The sequence below is a fragment of the Chamaea fasciata genome, unplaced genomic scaffold, assembly GCF_029207755.1.
Source record: "Chamaea fasciata isolate MVZ Bird 193981 ecotype frontalis unplaced genomic scaffold, bChaFas1.0.hap1 SCAF_7, whole genome shotgun sequence".
Lineage (NCBI taxonomy): Eukaryota > Metazoa > Chordata > Aves > Passeriformes > Sylviidae > Chamaea > Chamaea fasciata.
The window spans coordinates 16,959,505-16,987,329 of NW_027094092.1; the positions used below are offsets into that span (position 1 = coordinate 16,959,505).

Here is a 27,825-nt window from a genome sequence, read left to right on the forward strand (position 1 = left end):
ATATGTAATTGTGATGAACTGAGACAGTTCTAATATACAGAGCCCTGCTAAAGTAAGTTCTGGTGCTGAACTAGAAGTTTCTCCAAGTCATCTGAATAGTTTCATGATCATTGTTCATCTTTGCCTTTGTTCTGGCAGACAGCACCATCATCCCTCCCACCTTATAGATCAGGTCTTCTGAACAGCACAATCCAATCAGCTTTTAAGGAGCCAGGAGTAGATACCCCAAAAATTTAGGAAACCACTTGACTTCCCGTAACTTTAAAAAGAACTTTTCTTCGCTCTTCAAACTCAAACTCATCAAGACTGTATAAGAATAAGTACAGAAGCCATGCTTTTTGAGATGTGCTTTTAATCACTCAGAGAAAAACAAGCAGATTTGAAGACGACCCAAGAGGGTGTGCACTTGTAAGAATACAAATCCGTGTTCTTATTTTGTGCACAAATAAATAGGGCACTGTTCAAATTAATTAGAGAACAAACAGGATGCAGTTATTGGGAAAAGTAAAGTTCAACAGTAGTCAAGGAAGTTAAGAATGGTTCACAGTCCTTTCAGTTAATGATGCCAGGGCTCTTTTGCCTTCATTTTGATGTTAAGTTGATGGCTCTCTTGATCCGGCTCAGAGCGCTCGCCTTGTCATTTTCTTCATTGTTCTGCAGCTCATTGGTCTGTGGCCTGCTGCATGCAGTGTCTTGACAGCTGCAGCTCTCTACATAGATGTACTTGTGTGACATTGAGTGCCCACCAGGGCATTTCAGGACCACTTCCTTCTCAGTGGTCCCTGTTTCTCTGCAGCAGGAACAGCTGTGGTCCATGGAATTGGCCTCAGCAGAGTATCTGTTAATATGCAAAATGGCAATGTTACTCTGTGCCAGAAGCCAATGTACAGGAAAGGGTGAAATCAGGTACAGAACTCCTGTGAGAAGAACCACAGTTGTGGCTAATGGAAGTGCTAAGCTCATCTGACAGAACAGTGATTATAAAATGCATAATCCAATCAGGGCAGTGTTATCATGAAGGGGGAGTAGCAGCTCTTTTTGTTCCCATCTCACAGAAAAGTATTTTTTGCAGCCTTATGTTCCTCAGCTTCCTAAGCACCATTCCTAACCTGAAGAACCTGTCAATATCAGGCTATAAACTGTGACAAGATCCATCATTTTCTTTATATTTGGTAGAAGCAACCACAGCAAGACCCTAAGATGATCAGGAACTTTAAAATACTAATAAGCTCTCTGGGCTTCTAAGAGTTCCATGTGATACCAAAGATCAGTTTTCATCCATGTAAGGTGCACTGTGGCAGACTCAGTGATAGGCAGTAAGTTTCTTTGGAAAGTTACAGTGGTTTTTCAAGTCCTTTAGTAGCTCACTACCAGGTGTCCTACTAACAACTTCCTTATAGTCACTTTTTAATACATTCTTTCATTCCAGAGAAAAATGTACGGTCAAGTTACTCTACTAACACCACATCTAAAGCATTCATTTTCTCATTTCTTCACTATATAAAAATTGTGCATATTTAAATCTTCCTTTAAAAGATGTATGTGTATTTCATTTTAGGTGCTTACTATTCAGAAGCAGCTTTTTCACTTCCAGTTGTCATGTCTGGCTGCTCTCTGGGCTTATTCTCATTATAGGAAATAATCCGTATTATTCTGTGATGATTTCTAGCCTAGGTGGTCTGACACAGAGCCAGCTTTTAATAAATGAATAGACCTTATCAGAGCTGTCTAACCCAAGACAATTTAATGCACTTTTCTCCTTTGCATTGTTACAAATCAACCTGTCAGTCACAGATTCCATGATTTCATGTCCATGGTTCAAGCACATAGTTCCAGGTCTTCTACCATTGTGTCATCTACTGTTTCTTGTTCCTGTTATATAAACAAGCTCAGTGCTGCCAGGACTTAAATCTCATTGTCTGGTGAGTTTACTTACAGCGAGAAGGTTCCACATGTTCCTTCACATTCAGTCAAGTCAACTCTGTCCACAGAGCGGCAGCCATTGTAGACGATGAAGTCTTCCCTGTGGCGCACAGTGCATGGCGTGTGGCTGTCCAGAGGGGCACCTAGAGGGAAACAGCAGAAAATACTTCAAGTGAAACAGATCCAGGAATCCCTCGCACCTCAGCATTCCCTGGGCTTCGCTAGAGCACTCAAAGAATTGCTTTAAGTGGTCTTTCTGCTTCAGTTTAAACTTTCCCAAAGAGATCAGACAGTGAAGGCTTGGAATGACAAATATAAATATAAAAGTATCTGTTTAAATACAAATTTATCTGGAAAATGGGCTGATTTAAGAAGACCATTCATTCTCTGTATTGTTGATTCAGATACACTGGCATACTTACAGGTTTTGCAGCAACCATTAGGTAAGAACGAAATAGTTCCCTAAAAGGAAAAAGAAACAGAAAAAACTTACATTATATTATTTTTCTATATTTAATAGGCATTAAGGCAAAAAACTGAGGAAAGCAATTCTTCAGTGGCTGGAAAATAACCAGTGGAAACTGTAACATTGATCTAAATAAGCAAAGATAACACCCTCTTCCTGACTTGAAATTGATCAATTTACAAAAGCTTGTGAAAATAAAAACAATTCTTTGAAGGAACTCTACAGTCAACATCATGCAATTTTTCCTCAGAAGCAATTCCAACAAATGGCTTCTCAGCGTCCTCTGTACTTGAATGGGGACTATGGACAGTGTTACTGGCAGCCTACTGACTGAACAGCTTGTGTTTCTGTAACATTCAAGGAAACCTGGTTCTTGCTGACACAGAACCCCAAACAAAGCCATCAATAAAGATTCAGTATCTCGGTGCTGACTAGTATTTCGGCTACTGAGAGAAAGTTACCAGTTATAAATATTGAATTCTTACTGAAGTATCTTATTTCATACACTCTATAGAGTTGTGCATGGATGCATCTGGAACTTCTGCCCTTAGAACTAAGAAATTAAGACAAAAGGCCATAATTGCTAAATTTTACTTTTGTTGTTAGTTAGATGGCTGAACAAAATTGAACTGTGTATGGAGTAGAGGGTAAATTTTCCATTTTTACTTACAGGCTTGCAGCTGTCCTCATTGAATGCTGGACAGGTAATCTCAGATGTGGAAGCGATAAGCTGGTTGTGGACATCTACACAGCTATAAATGGTGCAGTTGTTGTGAGGATCATTTTTAAAGTCTCCAGGCTGCAAGTGAAATGCAAAATGTGATAAGGAATGCTGAAGGGAATTCAGACAGAAATTTTCTTGCTCTCTGATAATGACTTTCCTCCTGTTTCGGAGTCAATTATTTTTAGGTTAACTGTCATTTGGGATACAGATCATGACATGTCTTGCAATATGCCATACATGGAGAGAATTTCAGTTTTACACAGTATCTTCCTTGAGAAAGAATAATGTCTTTAAAGTACACAGAGTACTTTAACAAAATCATCCATGCCAATGGATTTTGCCTTCAAAAAGCTAGACTGTTTTATGTTAATTAAGAAAACCCCTAAACCTTCATCCTACTACAACAATAGAATTGTTTCATATGCAGCCTTTAATAGTATTTTTCAGCATACAGAAATCAAATAACATAGAAAAGCCCAAGCTTCCAGACACTGGAAGAAAACCCCTTACAATGATATTGGATTTCTCATTCCAGGAAGGGCCTTAAAGATAATTTTATTTCATGACACCTAGCTTCAAGTCAAAAAATTGTAGCTAGGTTTTGTTTTAGATGAGATGTTGATCTTTCAGGTGAAAACTCATACTAAAGCCTTATCTATGGCAAGGAGATGTTCCCTTTCTGGAACTGGGAACTTTACAGATTTGGTGGAGAACTAAGACATAGAGCATACTTACACTCAAGATGAGTTCAGAATTGTCTGTTGTGTGTATAATACACTTGGTCTGCACACATTTTCCACAGCATTCACCTTTCACTGGTTTAATTTCATATCCCTAAAAATTAAAATTTATTAAAAACAATAGCACTATGATAGATGAATTTTGAGAAATAAATGAAAACATACAAATCCATTAATTGATTATGCTCTGAAGTGCACTCTAGATTTGTGCCTTTTTGTGTTCCAACCCAACAAGTAATAGAAGCAGGTTATAAGTGGAATATAAATTAAAGCACTAGAATAAATAAGCATAATAATTAAATATCACTCCACAAGGTGGTCTACAGAAATTTCCCAGTGAATTCTGCCAGGGCAAACTGAGTGCTGACAGTTACACAGTCAATCTCAGGCAGTAGATTGCCCAAAGAACAATTGATATCCATGCTGGAGTTGGTCTCTGGGCTTCAACTCCCTGTCCTTTGCTTAATACGATTCATTGATCAAACTGGTGTTCACATATATGAGTATTTTGGGGTCTTTTATTTCTTTAAGTTTGCCACTTACTGGTTGACAGTATGTGTTGCAGGGGACATGTTCACAGGAGATGATATTCAGCTGAGTGCTGACGTTCACATCATTTGTGCAGAGACAATTCTGACACTTGTCAACAAAGACCGAGGAGTTGGGCTACACATTTTAAGGGAAACAATATCACATATTAATGAGATATTATATGTTTAACAAACATTTATTAATTTTTAAAAAAATCTGTAAATGAAGCAATGGAAAAGAAAACAAATTGTAAAGACAACTGGATAGCTATTTGGCTAGCCATTTATGAAGACAACATTTTAAATGCTGAATATAATTTGTGTCTTTATTGAAGTCCTGTATAGCTATGACAAACTCTCATATTAAAAGAACAGGTACAATTACTAGACCCAAGAGAATTTATTAGAAATCTAGATTTGATTAGAATAATACTTATTTACATGTCTTTTAATTTTTGAAATCAGAGTCTTAAAACTGCAATATTGTGCTGACAGTAAATGGGGACTGACTTTTTAAAATGCCAGCACACTTAACCCAAATTCCTCTATAATACTGACATACATGCAGCTCTTCAATTTCTTTCTACGTAGGAAACTTTTCAGAAAAGATTTAGGCTTTCTGAAATTGATAAACTCCCCACAGAAATTTGAAAATTTCTAAAATGCTTGTAGTACTGGATAAACCTTCTCATAGCACTTCTGATCAAGTAGACTAACTGGTCTTTTAAGCATTTTTAGAAGACTGTTGAAGCAGGAACTTACCAAGAACTCAGCATTCTCGTGTACGCAAACTCCCTTGGCAACTGTTAATAAGCAAGGAGTAACATGTTTAGATAGGAAAAAAGAATAAAAAATATCTTTACCCCACTCCAATCAAACTCATTTCTTCCACAATGAATCACAATTTATATGGTTATTCCCCAATTCTGGTAGCAGATAGGACATGTATAAAGAATAAAAACTAATACTGCATGTGCAAGAAGGGAAAAAGATGTGTCCCAAAATAGGCAGTCCAGTCCAGAGCCAGGAATGTCCACTTAACAGATACAAGTACTTCCTTGTTTCAGTTACCAAGAACTGTAAATCTGTCTTCTACTGGGGATGCTTCTAGGGCCTTTTTGCTAGACTAAGCTTAGACCATCATCCCAGTTAATTCTGTAGCTGTTTTTACATGCATTTATAAGCAGGAAATTGAACTTGAGTCACCTAAGCCATTTCTGATTTCCTAGTTTCATAACTATAGCACTAATAACCAATTTTAATAGTAATGACTTTGTAGAATCTGACTGTGTTTAACACTTCTTTCAACAGGCTATTGCATATAGTCTTATTAAGTGTAATGCTAAATTATGTAATAAATAAAACTATAAGCTAATCACTGCAATATATTTCCAAGGGACTTACCACACTGGTATACAGGACAGCACTGACCACTGGGAATATAAGAATGAACTTCAAATCCCAGTGAGCACTTGGGGGCTTTAGCTGTGCACAAGCTTGTATTGCATTCTGAGGAGGAAGAAAAAAAAAAAAGAATAAGCCAGAAAGAACACTAAATCACAGCTACTAAAAATAAGAACCTATCAAAGCACTTAGGATGAACTTTCTATTGCTAGGAAACAGTGCAGATTCTCTTCAAAGAAACAAATTGCAGATACAGAACATGTTTTTCTTCATAAATCCAGGCGCTCGATATGGGGTACTGTATTAGTTTATGGGTTTTTTCCTACTATGCAATTATCCTGTGTTAATAAATAACCAACATTCTATGCAAAGAAGTATGGAACAACTCCTACTCTCTCCAGGATTTTAGGCAACTGCTGGAAAATGAAAATGCACAGAGAATTCCATCATCTCTGTGGATTTTGCTTAAACAAAATGTGGCCCTGAACACAAGAACTATAGCTAGAGTTATGTTGAGTCCCATAACTATAAATTCAGTCATACCGAATCATTGCAATATTAAAATGTATTTTCCCTAGCACTGTGCAAGTTGATTTTAAAAAGCATGAGGAAAGATACTATTTTGTGACTCCCTGCTGTAGATCTCTGGTGCTAAGGTAGGTCAGTCTCTTTTCCTTTCTATTTCCTAGAGATATAGAAAGATTAGAAACAAAAGTATAAACTCACTGCAAGTGAAAAGAGGGCAGCAGGAGTCTGCAGGATTGACCTCAGTGACTTCATAGAAGCCTTCTCCATCACAAGTGACCTTCTTTTGATCACATACATGAGGCTTACATACAATGCCATGTTCACCTTCCAGGCAAATACAGTCCTGACAGTCCACTGTAAACTCTTCTCCAAACTGTCATTGAAAAACAATAAAACGAATGATTGCATAGTAACCAATTAAAAGGAACAGAAGTAAAACCAGGAATACAAAGTTTGGAGATGGCAAAACAAGATTGTACCAGTGGAGACCACTCTCCTCTCCCCACCCAAACTTCTACTTGAAATCCAAAAGTACACAGCATCATACCTCTCTTGGTATCATATCCACTCCAACACAGCCTGGAAAATACCAAAAAAAATTTCCATTACCAGTCATATAACAGGAGGCATCTCTACTATGCATTGTATGAGCACTGCATACAGTCAAATCTATGTGGCATACACAAAAGGAGACAAAGAGGAAACAAACATGCATCCAAGTGAAGCAGTAAAACTTACCACAGGATTTCACACAGACGTCCACACCAGAGTCATACAGCATGGTTCCATTAGGACAGAAGCAGCCTTCCACTTGTTTAGTTGATGTGTCGTTCTGTCCTCTGTGAGACAAAATGTTCAGAGGAGCACCATTAATATTGTAGGCACATAAGGAGGATTATGCCAAAAACCCTTTCACTGAAAATACAGTAGCAAATGATCTGCACATTTGTGATTGGGGATTGTCGGTGTCTGTATTTCATATAGCCAAACAACAGAAACAGAAAGAGTTCAGGCCCCCAGATATAGGGTCAACAGAATAGTGCTAATAAATTTGACAGTCAGTTTAAGACATGAGATGAGGTTGATTTTGCTCATTCACCTGTGCATTAGATAAAACTGAATAGTAGTACAAGCTATAGCTAACAGTGAAGGAAGTTTTTACCTTGATTTGCAGGTCATCTCCTTAATAGGACCACATGCTCTGTATTCTTTACCTGAAGGACATTCATGAGCTGGAATGGAAGAACAAAAAGAAGGAAGAGCTCAGTAAAAATATTGTATAGAAGCCCTATGACCTAATGCCAAGAACTCAAACACTGTTTACTCATTTTCCTATGTATCTGTGACAATCTTGAGAAGCAAAGACGAAAAAATCCCAGATAGACTCATGTCTCTAAATTGAATAGTTTTGTGCAATTTAGCCATAGAGATATATGTACTTTACACTAAGGTGATAAAGCCAAGAGTCTATATCTTGATTAAAATTTTTTCACATTATTTCAGTCTCTTTTGCACAAGTTCTCAAAGGGGAGTGTCATCCTTCCCTTTGTGCTCTTACTAAAGATGAAAACTAATGTACAGGTCACCAAATAGTGATCTGCTGATGCCTGCAAAGCATAGAACTGCCTGCATACAAAAAAGCATGTACTGATACAGGATGTTTCTGGCACAGCCAATGCATGTATATCTTTGCAGGCCCATTTATCATTTCCATTGTTAAAAATGTTACCTGCAAAATTACTTAAGGAGAACAGCTGCTGTGATTTATTGCTGTCTTCATTACTCTGAGAGCAGTATGACATTACTGCTGAAATAGTTCCACATAATCTTCCTTAATAATTCAAGATGAATGGCCAGATACTTACTGCATACACCATTGGTGTGTGTTCTCCAGTCAAGGCATACGCCTTGATCAGCACAGGTGGCAGCGTAGATCTGCAGACTTGAGCATTCCAGGTCTAGGTTGGGAAGTACACAGCTATCAAAAACACAGGCTGCATAGTACTTTTCAGGCTGGACAAATGCATGGCACGGCTTGAACACACTAGAAACAGAAATATTTATCATTATTAGTTATTGAATTATCCAAACATTTTTCAATGTGCCTAACATATTATGATGTGGCAACAGTGGACACGGGAGACTAAGGATCTGTGGATGTGGACTGTTGATGAGAGATTTGTGCTAAGAGCACTTATCCAGATAGTAACCTTCCAACATACCTTAAAACATTCTTCCCTCATTTACAAAACACTTAGACTCCAACATTTTGAGTCCAGGAGCTGTGTATTATTGGTTGCAACCATGTGCTATCTCTTTAAAGCAATTTTGGTTTTTTTTCTTTTTCAGTTCTAACATGGTTTTCTAAAAATCAAGATCTCTGTTTTCAGCTGGACTCCGTTTTCTGCTAAGTAAATTTCGCAAAAGGCAAGAACATGGGACACAGGAGGGCAGACAGTGTAGAAGAATGTGGGAACATCAACAAAGGTTAATGTGGCAGCCAGAGGGTTGAAAGAAACTGTCAGCAAAAAATAACAACCAGAAAAAGTGAAAGAAGTAGAAGCAAATCATAAAGATACAAGAAATGGAGCAATAGTTAGAAACACTTTCCATTGGTAAATTAATTCTAAAATTTCATTTAAAACAAAGACCAAATGCTTGTAAAACCAAGAAGAATGTTACCTTCCCAAAAGAAGCTGACAGATGGAAGATTCTTTGCAAGGCTGTGTTGGTGTTGTGCTAGGTGGACGTGTAGGAACTAGGCCTGGAGAGCACTGTGGTTTGGAAGGATCAACAACTTGCCAGTGATCTGCCATGGTTTCACAGTTTGGTGCAATGTTTCCATTTGGCAGCATGCAGTCATCTGCCGTGTTGTTATTGCAAGTACCTAAGGGTGGTAAGGGGAGAAAGAATTCACTCACAGATTTGTTAGGAAATTCCATTCATCTTTGCAGCATGGCTGTCATTGTGGTTTTTCTGAGAGTGAAAAATTGGAAGAGTAAGCCTTACCACACTGTCCCTGGGTGTTGTTGCCAAACAGGCTGTAGGGCATTCTGATAGAAAAGGACAGGCCGTTGTAGGTCACATTCATTTTCAGCTCAGGAATTTCCACAACACGATTTATGCCTGACTCATAGATGCTCACGCCAAACTTCTTGTAAGGCAAAGCCACGAGCTGGTTGTTTACTGTCACCTAATAAATAAAGGCAAACAGAAAAAAGGCATAAATTTAGATTGATTTTTCAAAACAATTGACTGTTTCTTTGTTTTGCAGAGAGAACATAAAGGTAAATAACATCCTTTTTATTTGCAATACATGTTCCTGTGTTTCCTTTGATACTGAAAAGTCAAACTTTTCTCCTCTGAGCCACAAAAGCCCATCAACCTCAGACAAATGAGGCTATAAATTCAAGGTTTAAACTAGCTAAATCCTAACACTCAACAGACTTATCAGAGTGACTGTGGCATCAAGGATTCCTCATGAAAGTGGAATATAAAATTCTCCTAAATTCATATGGTATAAAGTTTTAGGTCTCTTGCCATAAAGGGAACATGCTTAAAGGAAAATTAAATAATGAAAATAAGACTAAAACTGTATTATTTATTTAAATACAATAGCTATTATATACCTGAGAAACTAGCACTACTACCTTCACTCAGCAATTGGAGATTTCTTTGTTTTAGAGAAAAAAAAAAAGAGATCTGAATTTTGCACATTTTCAACAAAATGTTGCAACCTAACTTGCAATATTCTCACACAATAATGTACAAAAATAAACTAAACAAACAGTAAAAAGCTACAAAATGCCCCAAACACTTCTCACTAATTTTGAAGCCCAAAAACTGTGACATAGCATTTATCAATGGAATAAACATATAAGTGCCCTATTCTGAAAAATTAAAAACATGACACAAGTCAAGGCTACTAATGGTACTTTTAAAAAATGCTTCAGGCCAGCACTTTACTGTTACGTCTACCTTACATTATCTCCTCCCATTCCGCATTGTTTTCCTTTGTTACATTAATGTTAATTATAAATTAACCTATTTTATATCCTTAACTCTTAGCAATTTATCCACATTTGTGTATTTAGGAGAGATCTGCAAAGATTTGAGATACAAAAGACAAGAAGTTGTAGATTTTTTTTTTCTGCCCCCACATTCGGAGCAAAAAAATGCTTTGAAGTAGTCCTCTGAAGTCCGTTGAAGCAGCGCTGTTTTATAATCTAAACTGTTACTGAATCTAAAACACAGAAGAATTTTTTTCACAAACATTGTGAATATAACTATCCTGTTGATGCAGTATTAATATCTGAATCAATAAATCAGTGGTAAAATTCTTTAGTACCTCTACTTGTAGAGTATTTGGTTGTGCTGTTCTTAGCCTCACTTCCTGAGTCTCGTGTCTCACGATGAGAGTTCGAGGACAGGACACTACATCCCGTGTATCACAATGGTAGTTATCAATGTAGACACCAAAGTTGTCAACTTTCTTATTGATCTCTTCCACAAGGACATATGTACAATTCCCTTGATAGCTGTAGTACAATCCATCAAAAGTCATGTAATGTGGATCTCCCCAGCCAGTACAGTAGCCTAAAAAAACATACAGGCTTTTATGGCAACATATAAAATCATATCAGGCTACAAGCAAAATCTTTCGATGTGGGAAACATCTCAGTGAACTTTTGGCATTTTAATTTTAATAAAGTATATATGTCAATGCTTTAGATCATTAGCTAGAAGTCATCAATAAAAACCAAGCACTTTCAATGCACAGTTCATCTGAAATTAATGACAGAAAACTGAGAATAGGCTTAACTGTACCATAGATATCTTTACCAATAGTCTGAACAAGTTACATAAAACTAGGCTTCTAGCCTATAGATGTCTGCATCTGGACATTTAAATCATACTTTGGGAGAACAATTTACTAACACAACAGCTTTGTAGAGCTAATGGCAACTTAAGCAAATCCCTCCATTCCCTAAAAAGGATCAAGAGAGCACTCTAAGCAGCACCAGAAGACTGAGTCACAGCCTTGAATGATACTTGTTCCCTGATTAATATTGTTGGTCTTGACAATAGTACTGTTTTCTCAGGAGACTAAATATTAAAAAAAATATATGCTTACAATCACACTCCCAGTGCCAACAGCATCCATCCTCATCAATGACTGGCACAGGAGACAGTCCATTGGCACACGTTGGTTTCGGAGGTGGATTGCAGATTACTGGAATCACCTGGACAGTGTTGTCTTCTACACATATTACCTTAGTGCAGTTACAGAGCCACCATGACTCACCTTGCTGTGTTTGAAAAGAGAGGGGAAATGGAGACAAATCTTAGGATGCAGTGAGACTGACAACAATTAGGCCTGAATATCTTCTGCAGGTTTCTAAAAAGCTATATGTTTATTGACAAGTTTTCCCCCACCAGAAATCTGAAAATAGGATGGAAGTGCATCAGTCAGCACTATCTAGGTCTGCAAGATAAGCTAGAACAACTGAGAGCTGCAAAGTGAAAAGCATTATTTACAAAAGTCAAGCCAGTACACCAGAATGGGAATCACCTTTTCTAGTTTCAGCTATCTAAAACTGAGATGTTTCATCTAATCTCATGACCTTAACACCCTCTCTTAAGAACAGTGAAAGACACTGATCAATATGAATGACCAATATATGATCAGTACCCTTCCATGGATGCCTAGAACAGATTAATAGCTAAACCTACAGTGAATACCAACTGTTCAGGGAAAAATGTCCAAGGTGATTATGTGATTATGTGATTATTATTGTGATTGCATGGGGGTTTTTTCTATCTTCTACCAGTTTTTCAGCCACATATAATTTTTATTCCTGCAGATCTACTGAGCAAGTTGGTAGGCACCTAAACTATCAGGAGGCTTTAGAAATGTACAAGACACTAGTTTATCTGTGTCAGAGGTGGAGGGTTCAAAAACCAAAACACAAAAAGAAACAAACAAAAAAAAAAAAACCAAAAAAAAACACAAAAAAAAAAACCCAAACAAAAACAACAACTCTGAGTCAAATTTCACAGGCATTTGAATGCAGTGATCTGTTTTACAGTCATCTCCTGAAACTTGTTCAGTCTGTGAATAAGTACGACTCTTTCCAAACTCAGACAAATTCAGTCCTGTGTGTTTTTGCTGGGCTGCAATGTAAACACACAAATAATTTTTACCCACTTTGGACTTATTCAAAAGCAGAAATAGAAAAGATAGCTAAGCACCACTTAGCTCTTGGTCTCCCCTTCATCAGAGCTATCCTACAACAAACACAGACCTGTGATCCAGCTCCTTGCAGAAAGCTTTTTAAAAATTATCCTTGAAGAGCTAATAGCAATATATAAGTTATCAATCCAAATATCATTGGAAGTCCTGCTGATGCCCAAGAAAACTAAAGAAATAGGACAGACTGATACTTCTTTCCTATCCAGATTAATGCCTACTCTCTATGTTATTAACATTGAAGCTATGTGTCTAGTCTCCATCCAAAGCACAGTGAAAGCATGATATCTACTCACCTCATAAGATTCATTAGGGAAAATAGTGCAAGTTTTTTTAGGAGTGGTTGGTATTAGACTTGTAGTTGAACTTGAGCCGTTAACTGGAGGAGTTGCACTGTGTGTGGAACTTCCTGTAGTGGTGACTGCAGTTGATGTTGTAGTAGGCCCAGATGTAGTAGTTGAGCCAGGGGGAAGAGTTTTGAAGGTGGTGGAGGTGGTGGTTGCATTGATTGTGATGAAACTACTAGGGGTGGTTCCTGAAGTGGTGGTAAAGCTTTCTGTTGGAGTAGTACCAGAGGTGGTGGTTGACACAGGGCTGGTTGATGCAGTGGTTGATGGAGTAGTAACAACTGCAGAAGTTGTCATTTCTGTTCCTGCTGTGGTGGTGGGGGGAGTAGACACTGAGGGTGTGGGGCCCGAAGTGGTGGTCTTGGTGGTTGATTCTATTCCAGTGAATGGGGTTGTTGATACTGGTGGTGGTGGTCCTGTAGGGCTGCTTGGTCCTGAGGTTGTGGTGGTGCCAGGGCTGGAAGTGGTGGTAGGTGATCCTGTTGGAGGGCTTGGGATCCTGACGGTAGTGGTCTCATGGACGGGTGTTTCTGTTACTGGTGTGGTGCTGGTGGATCTTGAGGGTGTGGGGCCTGAAGTGGTGGTCTTGGTGGTTGATTCTATTCCAGTGAATGGGGTTGTTGATACTGGTGGTGGTGGTCCTGTAGGGCTGCTTGGTCCTGAGGTTGTGGTGGTGCCAGGGCTGGAAGTGGTGGTAGGTGATCCTGTTGGAGGGCTTGGGATCCTGACAGTAGTGGTCTCATGGACGGGTGTTTCTGTTACTGGTGTGGTGCTGGTGGATCTTGAGGGTGTGGGGCCCGAAGTGGTGGTCTTGGTGGTTGATTCTATTCCAGTGAATGGGGTTGTTGATACTGGTGGTGGTGGTCCTGTAGGGCTGCTTGGTCCTGAGGTTGTGGTGGTGCCAGGGCTGGAAGTGGTGGTAGGTGATCCTGTTGGAGGGCTTGGGATCCTGACGGTAGTGGTCTCATGGACAGGTGTTTCTGTTACTGGTGTGGTGCTGGTGGATCTTGAGGGTGTGGGGCCCGAAGTGGTGGTCTTGGTGGTTGATTCTATTCCAGTGAATGGGGTTGTTGATACTGGTGGTGGTGGTCCTGTAGGGCTGCTTGGTCCTGAGGTTGTGGTGGTGCCAGGGCTGGAAGTGGTGGTAGGTGATCCTGTTGGAGGGCTTGGGATCCTGACGGTAGTGGTCTCATGGACGGGTGTTTCTGTTACTGGTGTGGTGCTGGTGGATCTTGAGGGTGTGGGGCCTGAAGTGGTGGTCTTGGGGGTTGATCCTATTTCAGTGACTTCAGAGGTGGTAGCTGTCACCGGGCTTGTTGACACTGGTGATGTTGACTGTTGACTAGTGGTGCTTGCAGTAGACACTGTACTTATTTCTGTCGTTCTTGTTGTTGGAAGTGGGGTAGCTGAAGGAGTAACTGGAGTGCTTGTCTCTGTTGGAATCTCTGGTGTCTCTTTAAGACAGAGAGAAAACAGAGTATTTTAAGTAGGGAAATCACATTTTCTTCCTAATGTCATCTCATTTTCTACTAAGCATATGTAGTTAACAAGCCTAAGCATAGGGTCTTCAGATAAAAATAAAGCAGAAATTGTTTTATTAATGGTTTTTCCATCACCGAGGAATTATTAACAAAATCTCCTACATCTTGCATAGTAGACATTGATATAAACGCTCTATCAACAATCATTGTCAGAGGGAATATCTTCTGCAGTGTTAAAACTTTATATTGCAGAGAAGAGTTCAGCAGTCCTAGATCCAGGGGAACCCACTGAGTAGATCAGTGAACTCGGGTTAATACTGTATTGCTGTCATACTATATTCTATGGAAAGACCACTATTCGCTGTCCTGCTTCAGGTGGCACATTCATACCACCATTGATTATGCTCAGAGTAATTTGATTCTACAGAAACTGAGCACTTGCTGGAGTAGTCTGTGTTCCATTTCTAATGCCCAGGCCTTTAAGACTACTCACACACAAGCTATTTTGGGATGCTATGAACCTCAAATACACTTTGCTGCTTTTTCACATGGCCAGTTTTCATTATGGTTGCTAATAGAGACTCCTTTAAAGTAGTTTTTGATTAGGATGTCAAAAAGTGTTCATGATTCCCACAGGCCAGCCTCAGAGCCATCTATTTGTGCTTTTATAGTATGATATAAGTGACACATAGTAGAGAAAGAAGCACTGTATACATAATAAGTGCAGCAATGATGCTAAAGGAATTAAGATACACTGGTTCTGCCCAGGCAGCCCACAAGGACAGTCCTTCAATGAAAACTAATTCACATTTAGGTGAGGACGGGAAAACGCCTTCATGTACTTCATGCCCTTTAACAGAGGCAGATGAACTGGGACAGTAGGAGATATGACATTGCTGCTGAAGGGTTAGCTAGGATGTTTTTGAAATATAATCAACTACATTAGTGCAGAGTATAGAAATTAAAACACATATTAAGCTGCCAATAAACCCTGCTTTCTAAAACCAGCAAAGGACATGAAACCCTAGGAATTACTTATTTCTTCTTTGGGTGGAGTCGTCGGGGTTCTGGTGTTAATATTTTCAGGAGCTGTGGTGGTAGTCGGGTATCCAACAGGAATGGTGGTTGTTGTGCTCGGAGGGCTGGTGGTGGTGGTGGTTGTCTCTGGTGGCAAGGGAGTGGTTGTCGACTTTGGTGTGCTTGGTGTGGATGAAGGTGGGGCTATTAGAATCAACAGGGACAGAGAAAACAGACAAAAGCACAAAGGCATCAGTGGGACTCAATGTCAACTCAACAGAAGCTGCGCATGAGGCAAGTGGCACAGAGAGAAAGAGGTCAGCCCACCCTAGCACCAGCTCTTCCTTTCTGGCCCCAAGAAGCACAATATTTGAAATCCATGCACACACAGGGTCATGACCCTTCCCTCTGAGCAAAGAGATGGTGCTGGAAGGTGCTTCTAATCAAATCAGAGAGACCAACCAATAGGAAAGAGATGAGGAGGAGCAATGCTTTTGATCTTGCTGGGGCTTTCTATATCCGTGTCATTATCTAGAACACCTTGCTAAATCCTGGGGTAAGAGCTGAGAGGGTAAGAGTGATCAGGGAAGGAAGCATGCACTGGAGTATGCTCCTGCCTGATTGGCATGTGGTTTTCTCAATGTGACCCTTAGAAATGGCTTCCCAGAGTACTAGTGGATCTCGTCAGCAACAAACCACAGTTCAAAGAAAGTCACAGTCTGCAGAGTGAAACTATTCCCAAATTTGCCAGTACCAAAAAACCAAAGCTATGCCACAACTGCATGTATGTCCAGTGAATATATTCTGGCCAGCTGAGGGAAGAGGTCCAGCAGCAAAAAAGGCAAGATTTCCCATCAGATCAAGATCTGTGAAAGCTGAGCAGCCGCACGAACTTATGTATAAACCTCCTCTAAGCCTTTTTGAGTGACCTTTTCCCCAGAACGCCAAAACCTTGTTTTTTGTTAAATAGCCAGGTGAAAGGCAAGTTTCAAGAAAAGGCTGTTCCATGGATGCTCTGCAGTTACATCCATCCCTGATCCCACTGAGAGGCACAACTTGAGGTGCTCATGTACCTTTAGGCTAACCACAGGAAGGGAACAAACAACGGTTCAGGCCAAAGAATTACCTGGAGTTGGTATGGTGGTGGTGTATGTTGGTGTTGGTGAGGATGAGCTTGAAGTAGTTGAGGTGGGTGTTGGCGATCCAGTACCAGTGGTGGTGGTGGTTGTTGTTGTTGTTGTGCTTGGAGGGCTGGTAGTGGTGCTGGGAGACTCTTCCGGTGAGGGAGCGGTTGTTGATTTTGGTGTGCTTGGTGTGGGTGGAGGTGTGCCTGTTAGAAAGAGCAGGGACAGAGAAAACAGACAAAGGTAGAAATGCATCAGTGAGACCCAATGTCAACTCAACAGTAACTGTGCATGAGGCAGCTGGCACAGAGCTAGAGAGGTCGGCTTAGCACAACAATGGTTACTAGCACCAGCCATTTCTGGCCCCAGGAAAGCAGAGTATTTGAAATCAATGCACAGACAGTGCCATGGCCCTCCTCTCCTAGCGAAGAGACTGGGCATAGTGCTGGAAGGTGATTCTCACAAAATCAGAGAAACCTACCAATAGGTAAGAGAGGAGGAGGAGTAATGATATGGGTCTGGCTGGGCCTTTCTATCTCTGCCTCACTACCTGAACACTTTGCTGAATCCTGGGGTAAGAGCTGAGATGGGAAGCTGTGATAAGGGAAGGAAGAATGCATGGGAATATATTTCTGCCTAATTGGCATGTGGTTTTCCCAATGTCACCATGAAAAGTGGTTTCTCCGAGTACTAGTGGATCTGATCAGCCAAAGACCACAGTTCAAAGAAAGTCACAATCTGCAGAGTGAAACTGTTCCAAAGGATGGCATGGGAATCCTTCTTCCTACATCTATAACCACTGAAAGGTTTTAGCACTATCAGGGCAAAGGAACAGGAGAGAGGGAAGAATATCTACACGGCTATGTCTAATCAGTGCCTAAAATGCCAGTGCCAAAAAACCAAAGCCATGCAGTAACTACATTCTGGCCAGCTGAAGGATGAGGTCCAGCACCAACAAAAAAGGTGAGATTTCCCATCAGTTCAAGATCTGTGAAAGCTAGGCAGCAGCATGAAGTTTCTCCTCTTAGACTATTCTGTTGTGGTAGCCAAGAACTTTTTCCCAGACCTTGTTCCTTTTTAATAACCAGATGAAAAGCAAGTTTTAGGCAAAGGCTGTTCCAGTGTTGCCCTGCAATTATACCCATCCCAGATCCCACTGAGAGGCAGAATTTGAGGTGCTCATGTAGGTGCATGTATTAGGGTAACCACAGGAAGGGAACAAACAACAGCACAGTCCAGAGAATTACCTGGAGTCGGTAGGGTGGTGGTGTATGTTGGTGTTGGTGAGGATGAGCTTGAAGTAGTTGAGGTGGGTGTTGGCGATCCAGAACCAGTGGTTGTTGTTGTTGTTGTTGTTGTGCTCGGAGGGCTGGTGGTGGTGCTGGGAGACTCTTCTGGTGAGGGAGCGGTTGTCGATTTTGGTGTGCTCGGTGTGGGTGGAGGTGTGCCTGTTAGAAAGAGCAGGGACAGAGAAAACAGACAAAGGTAGAAATGCATCAGTGAGACCCAATGTCAACTCAACAGAAGCTGTGCATGAGGCAGCTGCCACAGACCTAGAGAGGTCAGGCTGCCCTTAGCACAGCAAAACTCCCAACACCAGCCCTTCCTTTCTGGTCCCAGGAAGGAGACTGCTTGACATCCATGCACAGAGAGGGTCATGGCCCTCCTTTCCCAGCTACGAGACTGGAGATGGTGCTGGAAGGTGCTTCTAATCAAATCAGAGAGACCTACAAACAGGTAAGAGATGAGGAGGAGCAGTGCTTTTGATGTGGCTAGGGCTTTCTATCCATGCCTCATTACCTAGAACCCCTGACTAAATCCTGCAGTAAGAGCTGAGAGTGGAATATGTAGCCCAGGAATGAGAGCATGCACAGGAACAGGTACCTGCCTGATAGTCATGTGATTTTCCCAATGTCACCCTGATAAAGGACATCACAAAGTACTAGTGGATCTTGTCAGCCAAAGACCACAGTTCACCACCAGAGGTGGTATGTACTCAAAAGCATGGCAGGGGAATCCATGCCAGTGCAAAAAACCAAAGTCACTGTCCAACTGCACATCATGGGTTCCATGACTATATTCTGCCCAGCAGAAGGACAAATTCCAACAGCTGCAAAAGCAACATTTCCCATCAGTTCAGCATCTCTCTTAGCTAGGCAGCAAGATTAAATACTTCCTCAGGGCATTTGTTACATCAAGAAAGAAAAGACCTTCTTGTCTGTCCTGGGACCCCTACATCATCATCACTTTTGAAACAGCCCAAATGAATTTTGGGAACAACTCATTTCCTGGAATGTCCAAAACACACATGCTTGATCCCTCACAGAGCCACAAATGGATGTACTCACAGACCTTCATTAATCCCATGGCAAGACCAAAAATTACGAAAGAACCAGATAATTTTTTGTTGGTTCTGTGGCTAGAGGCAGAGGGGGTTTTATGGGACTTATTAGCACTGGGAACATACTTCCAGGAGTTGAGATGGTTGTTGTTGATCCAGGAACAGTGGTCGTTGTGCTTGGAGGACTGGTGGTGGTGGTGGGAGTCTCTGTTGGCAAGGGAGTGGTTGTCGACTTCAGTGTGCTTGGTGTGGATGAAGGTGGGGCTGTTAGAAACAACAGGGACAGAGAAAACAGACAAAGGCACAAAGGCATCAATGAGACTCAATGTCAACACAACAGAAGCTGTGCATGAGGCAGCTGCCAGAGACCTAGAGAGGTCAGGCCACCCCTAGCACAGTAAAGATCCCTAGCATGAGCCCTTCCTTTCTGGTCCTGGAAAGGAAACTCCTTGAAGTTTGTGCACACACAGGGTCATGGCACTCCTTTCCTAGCAAAGAGAGTGGGCTTAGTGCTGGAGGGTACTTTGCACAAAATCAGAAAGACCTACCAATAGGTAATAGATGAGAAGGAGCAATGCTTTGATCTTGCTGGGGCTTCTATCTTTGCCTCATTATCTAGAACACCTTGCTAAATCCTGGGGTAGGAGCTGAGAGGGTAAGAGTGATCAGGGAAGGAAGCATGCACAGGAATTTGTTCCAGACTAATTGCCATGTGGTTTTCTGATATCATGAGTTCCCTGAGTACTAGTGAATGTTGTCAGGCAAAGACCATAGTTCACAGAAAATCACAGTCTGCAAAGGGAAACTGTTTCCAAAAGCATGGCAGGGGAATGCTTCCTCCCTACACCTATAATAGCTGAGAAGCATTAGTATGGACATGGCAAAGGAGCAGGAGAGAAGGAAGGAAGTCTACACATCTGTGCCTAAGGACAGCTCAAAATGCAAGTGTCACAAAATCGAGCCCAACTCCTTTACACTCCATGTGTCTAGTCATGCCACCTTGGCCAGTTGAAAGACAAAGTCCAACAGCAACGAAACCTACTAAGTCCTTGTTCCTTCTGAAACAGAGCTTAAGGGCCAGCTATGGACAAACGCCGTTTCAAGGGCTGTCCAAAAGTTAAACCCATTATGATGCCCTACAGCAGCAAAAAATATGTTCAGAGACCCCCAGTAGCACCAAAGGCAAAAAACATATGGGACTACAAAATTTAGAAGTACCTGGAGTGGGTAAGGTGGTGGTGTATGTTGGTGTTGGTGAGGATGAGCTTGAAGTACTTGAGGTGGGTGTTGGCGATCCAGAACCAGTGGTTGTTGTTGTTGTTGTTGTTGTGCTCGGAGGGCTGGTGGTGGTGCTGGGAGACTCTTCCGGTGAGGGAGCGGTTGTCGATTTTGGTGTGCTCGGTGTGGGTGGAGGTGTGCCTGTTAGAAAGAGCAGGGACAGAGAAAACAGACAAAGGCACAAAGCCATGAGTGGGACCCAATGTCAACTCAACAGAAGCTGCACAGAATGCAGCTGCCACAGACCTGGAGACATCAGCCCACCCCTAACATAGCAAAGGTCCTAGAAGCAGCCCTTCCTTTCTTGCCCCAGAAAGCAAAATCCATGACATCCCTGAACACACAGGGTCACAGCCCTCCATGCCTGGTGAAGAGACTGGGGATGGTTCGGAAGGTGCTACTCCCAAAATTAGAGCCATCTACCAACAGGGAAGAGAGGACGAGTAACACTTTTCATCTACCAGGGGCTTTCTATCTCTGCCTCATTACCTGAACACCTCTCGAATTCATGGAATAAGAGCTGAGATGGCAATCTGTGGTCAGAGAAGGATGTATGCACAATATCAGAGGATCAATATCTCCACAGGAGAGGAGGACATAGACCCCTGCATCCTTCCTCCTTCTGAAACAACCAGCCCAAGGGAGACCTTTGGGCAAAGGCCACTTAAGGGGATACAGAGCAATTAGTCCTATCTCAAATCCCATATGGAGGAACAAATGGAGGTGCTCACAGCCCTACAATTCCCCACAGGAAGGAAACACATGAGAGCACAGATCAGAGAAGTACCTGGAGCTGGTGTGGTAGTGGTGTATGTTGGTGTGGGCGTGGATGTGCTTGAAGTCGTTGAAATGGGTGTTGTTGAGACAGGAGGAGTAGTTGTTGTCTGTGAGGTGGTGCTGCTGCTGGTGGTGGTGCTGGGTGGTATTGTGGTGGTGGTGGTGGTGGTGGTACTGCTGGGAGTCTCCCCTGTTGTCTCCCCTGTTGATGGCGTCGGAGTGGTTGTTGGTATTGGAGGGGACACACTGCTCGTTGTGGATGAAGCTGTGGAAGTTGTGGTGCTTGGGGTGCTTGGTGGAAGACACTCTGGTTTGTTGGGGGTGCAGCAGACACTGATCTCGTAGTTGAGGCAGACTGGCATCGGTATGATACCTCCTATCTGCTGATCTTTGTTGTTACAGATGAGCCCGACGTTAACATCACATTCCACTTTCTGCCCTAAATCTGCAATGGAAGTGTTGGGGTATTTCTCTGATCGGCATGAAATATTCTCAACTTTCACACAGTCCCAGGAGGGGTTGTTCTTCCAAATGTTCTCAAAGGTTTCGTAGTCACCACTGTTCTTGTCAGAAGCATCTGGGTAAGTCACATCGATCCAGTCCGACCAGATGCACTCACATGCTGGAGGCGACAACAAAACGGACAATTAGAAACACACAGGACAGTCACAACAATGCAGGGCACCAGCTCACACACAGGTGGTGCTCTGGGCATCCTCTGCACTCAACAGTGCCCATCAGGCTGCTACTGCACTCAGAAAACACTGGCAAAGGGAAAGCTCAGTGGTGTGGCCAGACCTCCCCTTCTTGGCCCTACAAACTGCTCCGGGCCCAAATCAGGACACAGGTGCTGATGAGTTATGTGTGTGCCCCCACAGCTGAGTCACATGGCTTTGTATGGATCCTCGTGTGCAAAAAACACTCACATAAGACTCACACAGGAGGCAGAGCAGGACTAAGCAGAGACCCATGCCATTCTCTCAGCTTCTTGGGCCACACACACCACCTCACTCTCTCATGGAGAAACCAACCACTGGGAAGGCACCCGGCCACAGGGAAAGCAGGCACATGCCAAACCCTGCTGACAAAGCCTCAGCTGCTTCCTAGCAGCACACAGATCACTGGAGACAAGCACCAACAAGAACACTGGTAGAATCCTAGAGCTGCCTAGAGCTTGTGTCTGTCAAAAGGGGCAATCTGCACTCTGGAACCATTCCCCAAACTCTGCCAGCAAAAGGCGTGGAAGCTTCATGCAGCCCAAACAGCTGGTAAGTAGCAGCAATGGCCACAGAGACAAAACAGGAGAGAAAGGGAAGAAGGTCTGTACAGCTGTGCCCAAACAGAGCCTGTAATGCCACTGCCACAAACTTCAGCCCCACTCCAACTGCACATCTTGGGTCCAGTGACTACATTCTGCCCAGCTGAAGGACAAAGTCCAATAAGCAGCAAAAGCAACATTCCCATCACTTCAGTAGCTGTCTAAACTGGGCCCAAGTACAAAATACTTCCTTGGACCACTGTTGAGTCAGGAAAGACAAGACCTTTCCCCAAGGACCTCTATATTCTTGTTCCTTATGAAACAGCCAGCCTGAAGATCAGTTTGGGTGCAGGACTTTTCCTTGGACGCCCGGGGCTTACACCTATCCTTGATCCCATCCAGAGCCACAAATGGACGTGCTCATGGACCTTCACTACTCGCACAGCAAGGCCAGAAATGACAACAGAGCCAGAGAATTATTTGTTGCTACTGTAGTCATATGCAGAGGGCTTTTAGCAGAAAGTATTTGGTTTTGTAACGTACGTCCAGGAGTTGAGATGGTTGGTGGTGTACCCGTTGTTGTTGTCGTAGGTCTGGTGGTGGTGGTGGTGGTGGTGGTGGTGGGAGTGCTGGTGGGAGTCGCTGGTGACGTGGTAGTGGTTGACGTTTCTGGTGTAGGGGGTGCTGTGCTCGGCGTGCCTGTTAGAAACAGCAGGGACAGAGACAACAGACAAAGGCACAAGTGCATGAGTGGGACTCAATGTGAACTCAACAGATGCTGTGCATGAAGCAGCTGCCTCATACCTAGGGAGGTCAGCCCACCTGAACACCAGAAAATCCCTAGCACCAGCGCCCCCTTTCTGACCCCAGAAAGTGAAATTCTTGACATTTGTGCACAGAGATGGTTATGTCCCTCCTTACCTTGGAAGAAACTGTGGATGGTTTTGGAAAAAGCTTTTCAAAACCATACCAAGCAAGAGATGAGGAGCAGTAATGCTTTGGATTAGGATAGGGCCTTCTATCTCTGTGTCATTATCTGAACACCTCATTAATTCCAGGGGCAAGAGCTGAGAGTGGAATGTGTGGTTCAAGAATGAACCACACACAGGACTACATTCCTGCCTCATGGTCATAAAAGTTCCACTGATTCAATGTCAGCCCTGTGAAGGGCTTCCCAGAAGATCAGTGAATCTCATTAGCCAAAGACCACACTTCAGAGGCAGTGACAGTCTGCAGTGTGAAACTGTTTTCAAAAAGTCTATCACAGAAATCCTTGCTTCCTACATACATAAATACTGGCATTCACTAGCACTGACATTGCAAAGGAGAAGATAGTGAAGGAAGTCTGCAAAATTTTTCCCAGAAAGCACCTGAAATTACAGTGCCACAAGAGTAATCCCCACTGCAATTTCACATCTTAAGTCCAGTGACTGCATTATTAACAGATGAAGGACAAGGTACAATAAAAACACAAGATTTCCCATCAGTTTAGCATCCCTCTAAGCCCAGTAGGAGTACCTGCATGAAATACGTTTTTAGATATTTGTTGAGTAATGGAAGCCAAGAGCTTCTCAGAAGGACCCCTGAATTCTCACCACTTCTGAAATAGCCAGCCCAAGTTCCAGCTTTGGGCAAAGTACATTTCATGGGATGCACAGCAGTTACACCTATCCCCAATTCCATACTGAGGCACAAATAGAGGTGCTTACAGATCTTCATTACTCCCAAAGCAAGAGGATACAAGATCAGACAAGGCAGAAGTACCTGGAGTTGGTAGGGTGGTCGTATATTCCGGTTTGGGTGTGGATGTGCTTGAAGAAGTTGAGGAGGTTGTTGATGAGCCAGTAACAGTTGTTGTTGTGCTAGGGGTGCTGATGCTGGTGGTGCTGCTGGGGGGCACTGTGGTGCTGGAAGTGATATTGGGAGTTCCAGGTGTTGTTGGGGTGGGAGTATTAGGCGTTTCTGGTGTGCTTGGTGTCTTTGTAGGTGGGGCTGTTAGAAACAGCAGGGACAGAGAAAACAGACAAAGGCACAAATGAATGAGTGGGACCCAGTAAGAACTCAACGGAAGTTGCACATGAGAAAGCTGCCACAGACCTAGAGAGATCAGCCCACCCTAGCACAGCAAAGGTCTCCAGAACCCGCCCTTCCTTTCTGGTCCCAGAAAGAAGACCGCTTGACATCCATGCACAGAGAGGGTCATGGCTCTCCTCTCCTAGTGAAGACATTAGATACTGGAAGGTATTCTCCTAAAATCAGGGAAACCTACCAATAGGTAAGAGATGAGGAAGAGCAATGCTTTGGATATAGCTGGAGCTTTCTATCTCTGCCTCATTACTTGAACATCTCACTAAGTCATGGAATAGGAGATCCAAGTGGAAGCTGGGGTCAGGGAAGAAAGCACGCCCAGGAGTATGTTCCTGACTGATTGGCATGTGATTCCCCCTGTATTTCAATGTCAGCCAGATGCATAGCTTCCCTGAGCACTAGTGGATCACACCAAGTGAAGTGTCAGCCAAAGAAGTTCACTGCAACAGGCAGTCTGCAGAGTGAAACTGTTCCCAAAAAGGCTGGCAAGAGAATCCTGCCTTCTTACATGTCTAACAGCTGACAACCACAAACACTGAGAGGGCATAGGAGAAGGAGAAAGGGCAGAGCCCAAACACAGCCTGAAATGCCACTGCTACACAACCAAGTCCCACTGCAATTGCACTCCATGTGTCCAGCAACTACATTCTGGCCAGCTGAAGAACATGGTCCTACAGCTGCAAAAGCAATGTTACCCATTGGTTCAGTATCTGCCTAAGCTGGGCACCAGCATGAAGTACCTCCTTGGAGCACTGTTGAGTCAGGAAGGACAAGACCTTTCCCTAAGAACACCTAAATCCTTGTTCCTTATGAAATAGCCAGCCCAAGAGCCAGATTTGGCCACAGGAGTTTTTTTTCCTGGGATTCCCAGAAGTTATGCCCATCCATGATCCCATCTAGAGACACATATGGAGGTGTTCATGGACCTTCGCTACTCCCACAGCAAGGCCAGAAATGACAACAGAACCAGAGAATTTTTTGTCAATTCTGTTCCTGGAGACAGAGGGTTTTTTGGTGAGAATTATTGTATTTAGGAACATACTTCCAGGAGTTGAGGTGCTTGTTGGGTATTCAACAGGAACAGTGGTCGTTGTGCTTGGAGGGCTGGTGGTGGTGGTGGGAGTCTCTGGCGATGAGGAAGTGGTTGTTGATTTTGGTGTGCTCGGTGTGAATGGAGGTGGGGCTGTTAGAAACAGCAGGGACAGAGAAAACAGACAAAGACACAAAGGCATCAGTGGGATTCAATGTCAACTCAACAGAAGCTGCACAGGAGGCAGCTGCCATAGACCGAGAGAGGTCAGCCCACCCTTAGCACAACAAAGGTCTCCAGCACCAGCCCTTTCCGGTCCCAGAAAGGAAACAGTGAAATCCATGCCTCTCTTTGCCTAGTGAAGATACTGGCAATAGTGCTGGAAGGTGCTTCTCACCAATTACCACCAATGTTAGTAGAGAAACCTACCAAGAGTTAAGAGATGAGGTTGAGCAGTGGTTTTGATCTGGCTAGGGCTTTCTATCTCTGCCTCATTACCTAGAACCCCTGACTAAATTCTGGGGTAAGAGCTGAGATTGGAAGCTCTGGTAAGGGAATGAAGCATGCACAGGAATGAGAGCACTAACAGGGCAGGACAGGAGGACATAGTTTCAAGTTGTGCCAGGGGAGGTTTAAGTTGGATATTAGGAGGAATTTCTCCAGAAAACAAATGAATAGATACTGCAATGGACTGCCCAAGGAGGTGGCAGAGCCACAGTGTTTCTTGGCCTTTAAGACAGAAGTACTCAGTGCCATGATCTCATTGACATGGTGGCATTCGGGCAAAGGTTGGACATGATGATCTCAGACATCTTTTTCAACCTAACTGATTCTGTGAATATATTCCTGCCTGATTGTCATGTGATACCCCTGTGGTGCAATGAAGGCCTGATGAATGACTTCCTGAGCACTAGTGAATCTCATCAAAGGCCACAGCTCATAGCAGGAGGCAGTCTGCAGAGAGAAATTGTTCCTAAAAGCCTGGCAGGGGAATCCTTCCTTCCAACATCTCTTACAACTGACAGCTGTTAGCATTGACAGGACAAAGAAGGTGAAAAGGAAAAAAAAACTTGGCACAGCTTTGTCCAAACAGCTCTGTTTGGATATGGCACTTGCCACTAGACCAAGCCCCACTCCAATTGAACTCCACAGCTCCAGTGATTCCATTCTGGCCATCAGAAGGATGACGTCCAAAAACAGCAAAAGCAACATTTATCATCAGTTCAGCATCTTTCTAAGCTGGGCACCAGCATGAAATGACTCCTTGGAGCACTGCTGAGTCAGAGAAGCCAAGACCTTCTCCTCATGACCCCTGAATTCTTTTTCCTGATGAAACAGCCAGCCCAAAACACCAGGTTTGGAACTGGCCATTTCTTGGAATACCTGGGAATTATACCCATCTCTGATCCCATACAGAGCCAAAAAGAGGTGCCTATGGACCTTCATTACTCCAACAGCAGGGGAACATAAGAGAACAAAATGTAGAAGTACCTGGAGTTGATGTGGTGGTGGTGTATGTTGGTGTGGGCGTGGATGTGCTCGGAGTAGTTGAAATGGGTGTTGGTGATCCAGTAATAGTTGTTGTGCTGGGGGTGCCCATGGTGGTGGTGCTGGGGGACATCGTGGTGCTGGCAGTGCTGGTGGGAGTCCCTGGTGGCAAGGGAGTGGTTGGTGATTCTGGTGTAGTGGATGCTGTGCTTGGTGTCTTCGTAGGTGGGGCTGTTAGAAACAGCAGGGACAGAGAAAACAAAGGCACAAATGCATCACTGGGACTCAATAGGAACTGAATAGAAGCTCTGCATGAGGCAGCAGCCACAGACATAGACAGGTCAGCCCATCTTTAGTGTAGCAAAAATCCCTAGCACCACCCCTCCCTTTCTAGCCCCAGAAAGCAGAATCCTTGACATCCGCACACAGGGAGGGTCATGGCCCTCGTCTTGTAGATAAGAGACTGGGAATGCTGCTGGAAGGTGCTTCTTAAAAGTCAGAATGACCTACCAATAGGTAAGAAATGAGGAGCAGTAATGCTTTCGAAATTTCTGGGGCTTTCTATCTCTGCCACATTAACTGAACATCTCACTAAACACTGGAGTGACGCCTGAGATGGGAATGTGAGGTAAGGGAAGGAAGCATGCACAGCAAGATTTTTCTGCCTGTTTGTCATGTGGTTTTCCAGTGTCAGTCTGATAAAGAGTTTCCCAGAGTACTAGTGGATCTTATGGGCCAAAGATCACAGCTCACAGAAAGGGGTAGTATGCAGATTGAAACTGTTCCCTAAAGCCTGGAAGAAGAATCCTTCCTTTTAACATCTACAGTAACTGAACATCATTAACAATAAAAGGGTAAAGGAGGAGTAGAAAGGTGGGAAACAATACACAGCTATGCCCATATAGAGCCTGAAATCAAAGTGTCACAAGACCAAGTTCCACTCTAATTGCACTCAATGGGTCCAGTGACAACATTCTGGCCAGCTGAAGGATTAGGACCAAAACTAGTAAAAAGCAAGCTGTCCATTAGTT

General features: G+C 43.0%; 1 protein-coding gene across 1 annotated transcript in view; it reads right to left on the minus strand.

Moving 5' to 3' along the window:
- Positions 1–491: 491 nt before the first annotated feature.
- Positions 492–27,825, minus strand: part of MUC2 (mucin 2, oligomeric mucus/gel-forming) — a 64,085-nt gene continuing 36,751 nt past the window's right edge. The window contains exons 40-65 of the mRNA XM_066186971.1: positions 26,756–27,025; positions 25,319–25,459; positions 23,953–24,180; positions 22,732–22,887; positions 20,955–21,552; positions 17,782–17,894; positions 16,537–16,740; positions 15,429–15,614; positions 12,862–14,366; positions 11,450–11,624; positions 10,664–10,911; positions 9,325–9,508; positions 8,998–9,202; positions 8,181–8,359; positions 7,478–7,547; positions 7,054–7,154; positions 6,863–6,894; positions 6,514–6,688; positions 5,788–5,892; positions 5,146–5,186; positions 4,397–4,519; positions 3,849–3,947; positions 3,060–3,188; positions 2,346–2,385; positions 1,937–2,066; positions 492–838 (exon numbers count right to left, since the gene is read on the minus strand). Of these exons, the coding sequence (XP_066043068.1) occupies positions 583–838; positions 1,937–2,066; positions 2,346–2,385; positions 3,060–3,188; positions 3,849–3,947; positions 4,397–4,519; positions 5,146–5,186; positions 5,788–5,892; positions 6,514–6,688; positions 6,863–6,894; positions 7,054–7,154; positions 7,478–7,547; positions 8,181–8,359; positions 8,998–9,202; positions 9,325–9,508; positions 10,664–10,911; positions 11,450–11,624; positions 12,862–14,366; positions 15,429–15,614; positions 16,537–16,740; positions 17,782–17,894; positions 20,955–21,552; positions 22,732–22,887; positions 23,953–24,180; positions 25,319–25,459; positions 26,756–27,025 (5,693 nt within the window). The 3' untranslated portion in view covers positions 492–582. The remainder of the gene's footprint in view (positions 839–1,936; positions 2,067–2,345; positions 2,386–3,059; positions 3,189–3,848; positions 3,948–4,396; positions 4,520–5,145; positions 5,187–5,787; positions 5,893–6,513; positions 6,689–6,862; positions 6,895–7,053; positions 7,155–7,477; positions 7,548–8,180; positions 8,360–8,997; positions 9,203–9,324; positions 9,509–10,663; positions 10,912–11,449; positions 11,625–12,861; positions 14,367–15,428; positions 15,615–16,536; positions 16,741–17,781; positions 17,895–20,954; positions 21,553–22,731; positions 22,888–23,952; positions 24,181–25,318; positions 25,460–26,755; positions 27,026–27,825) is intronic.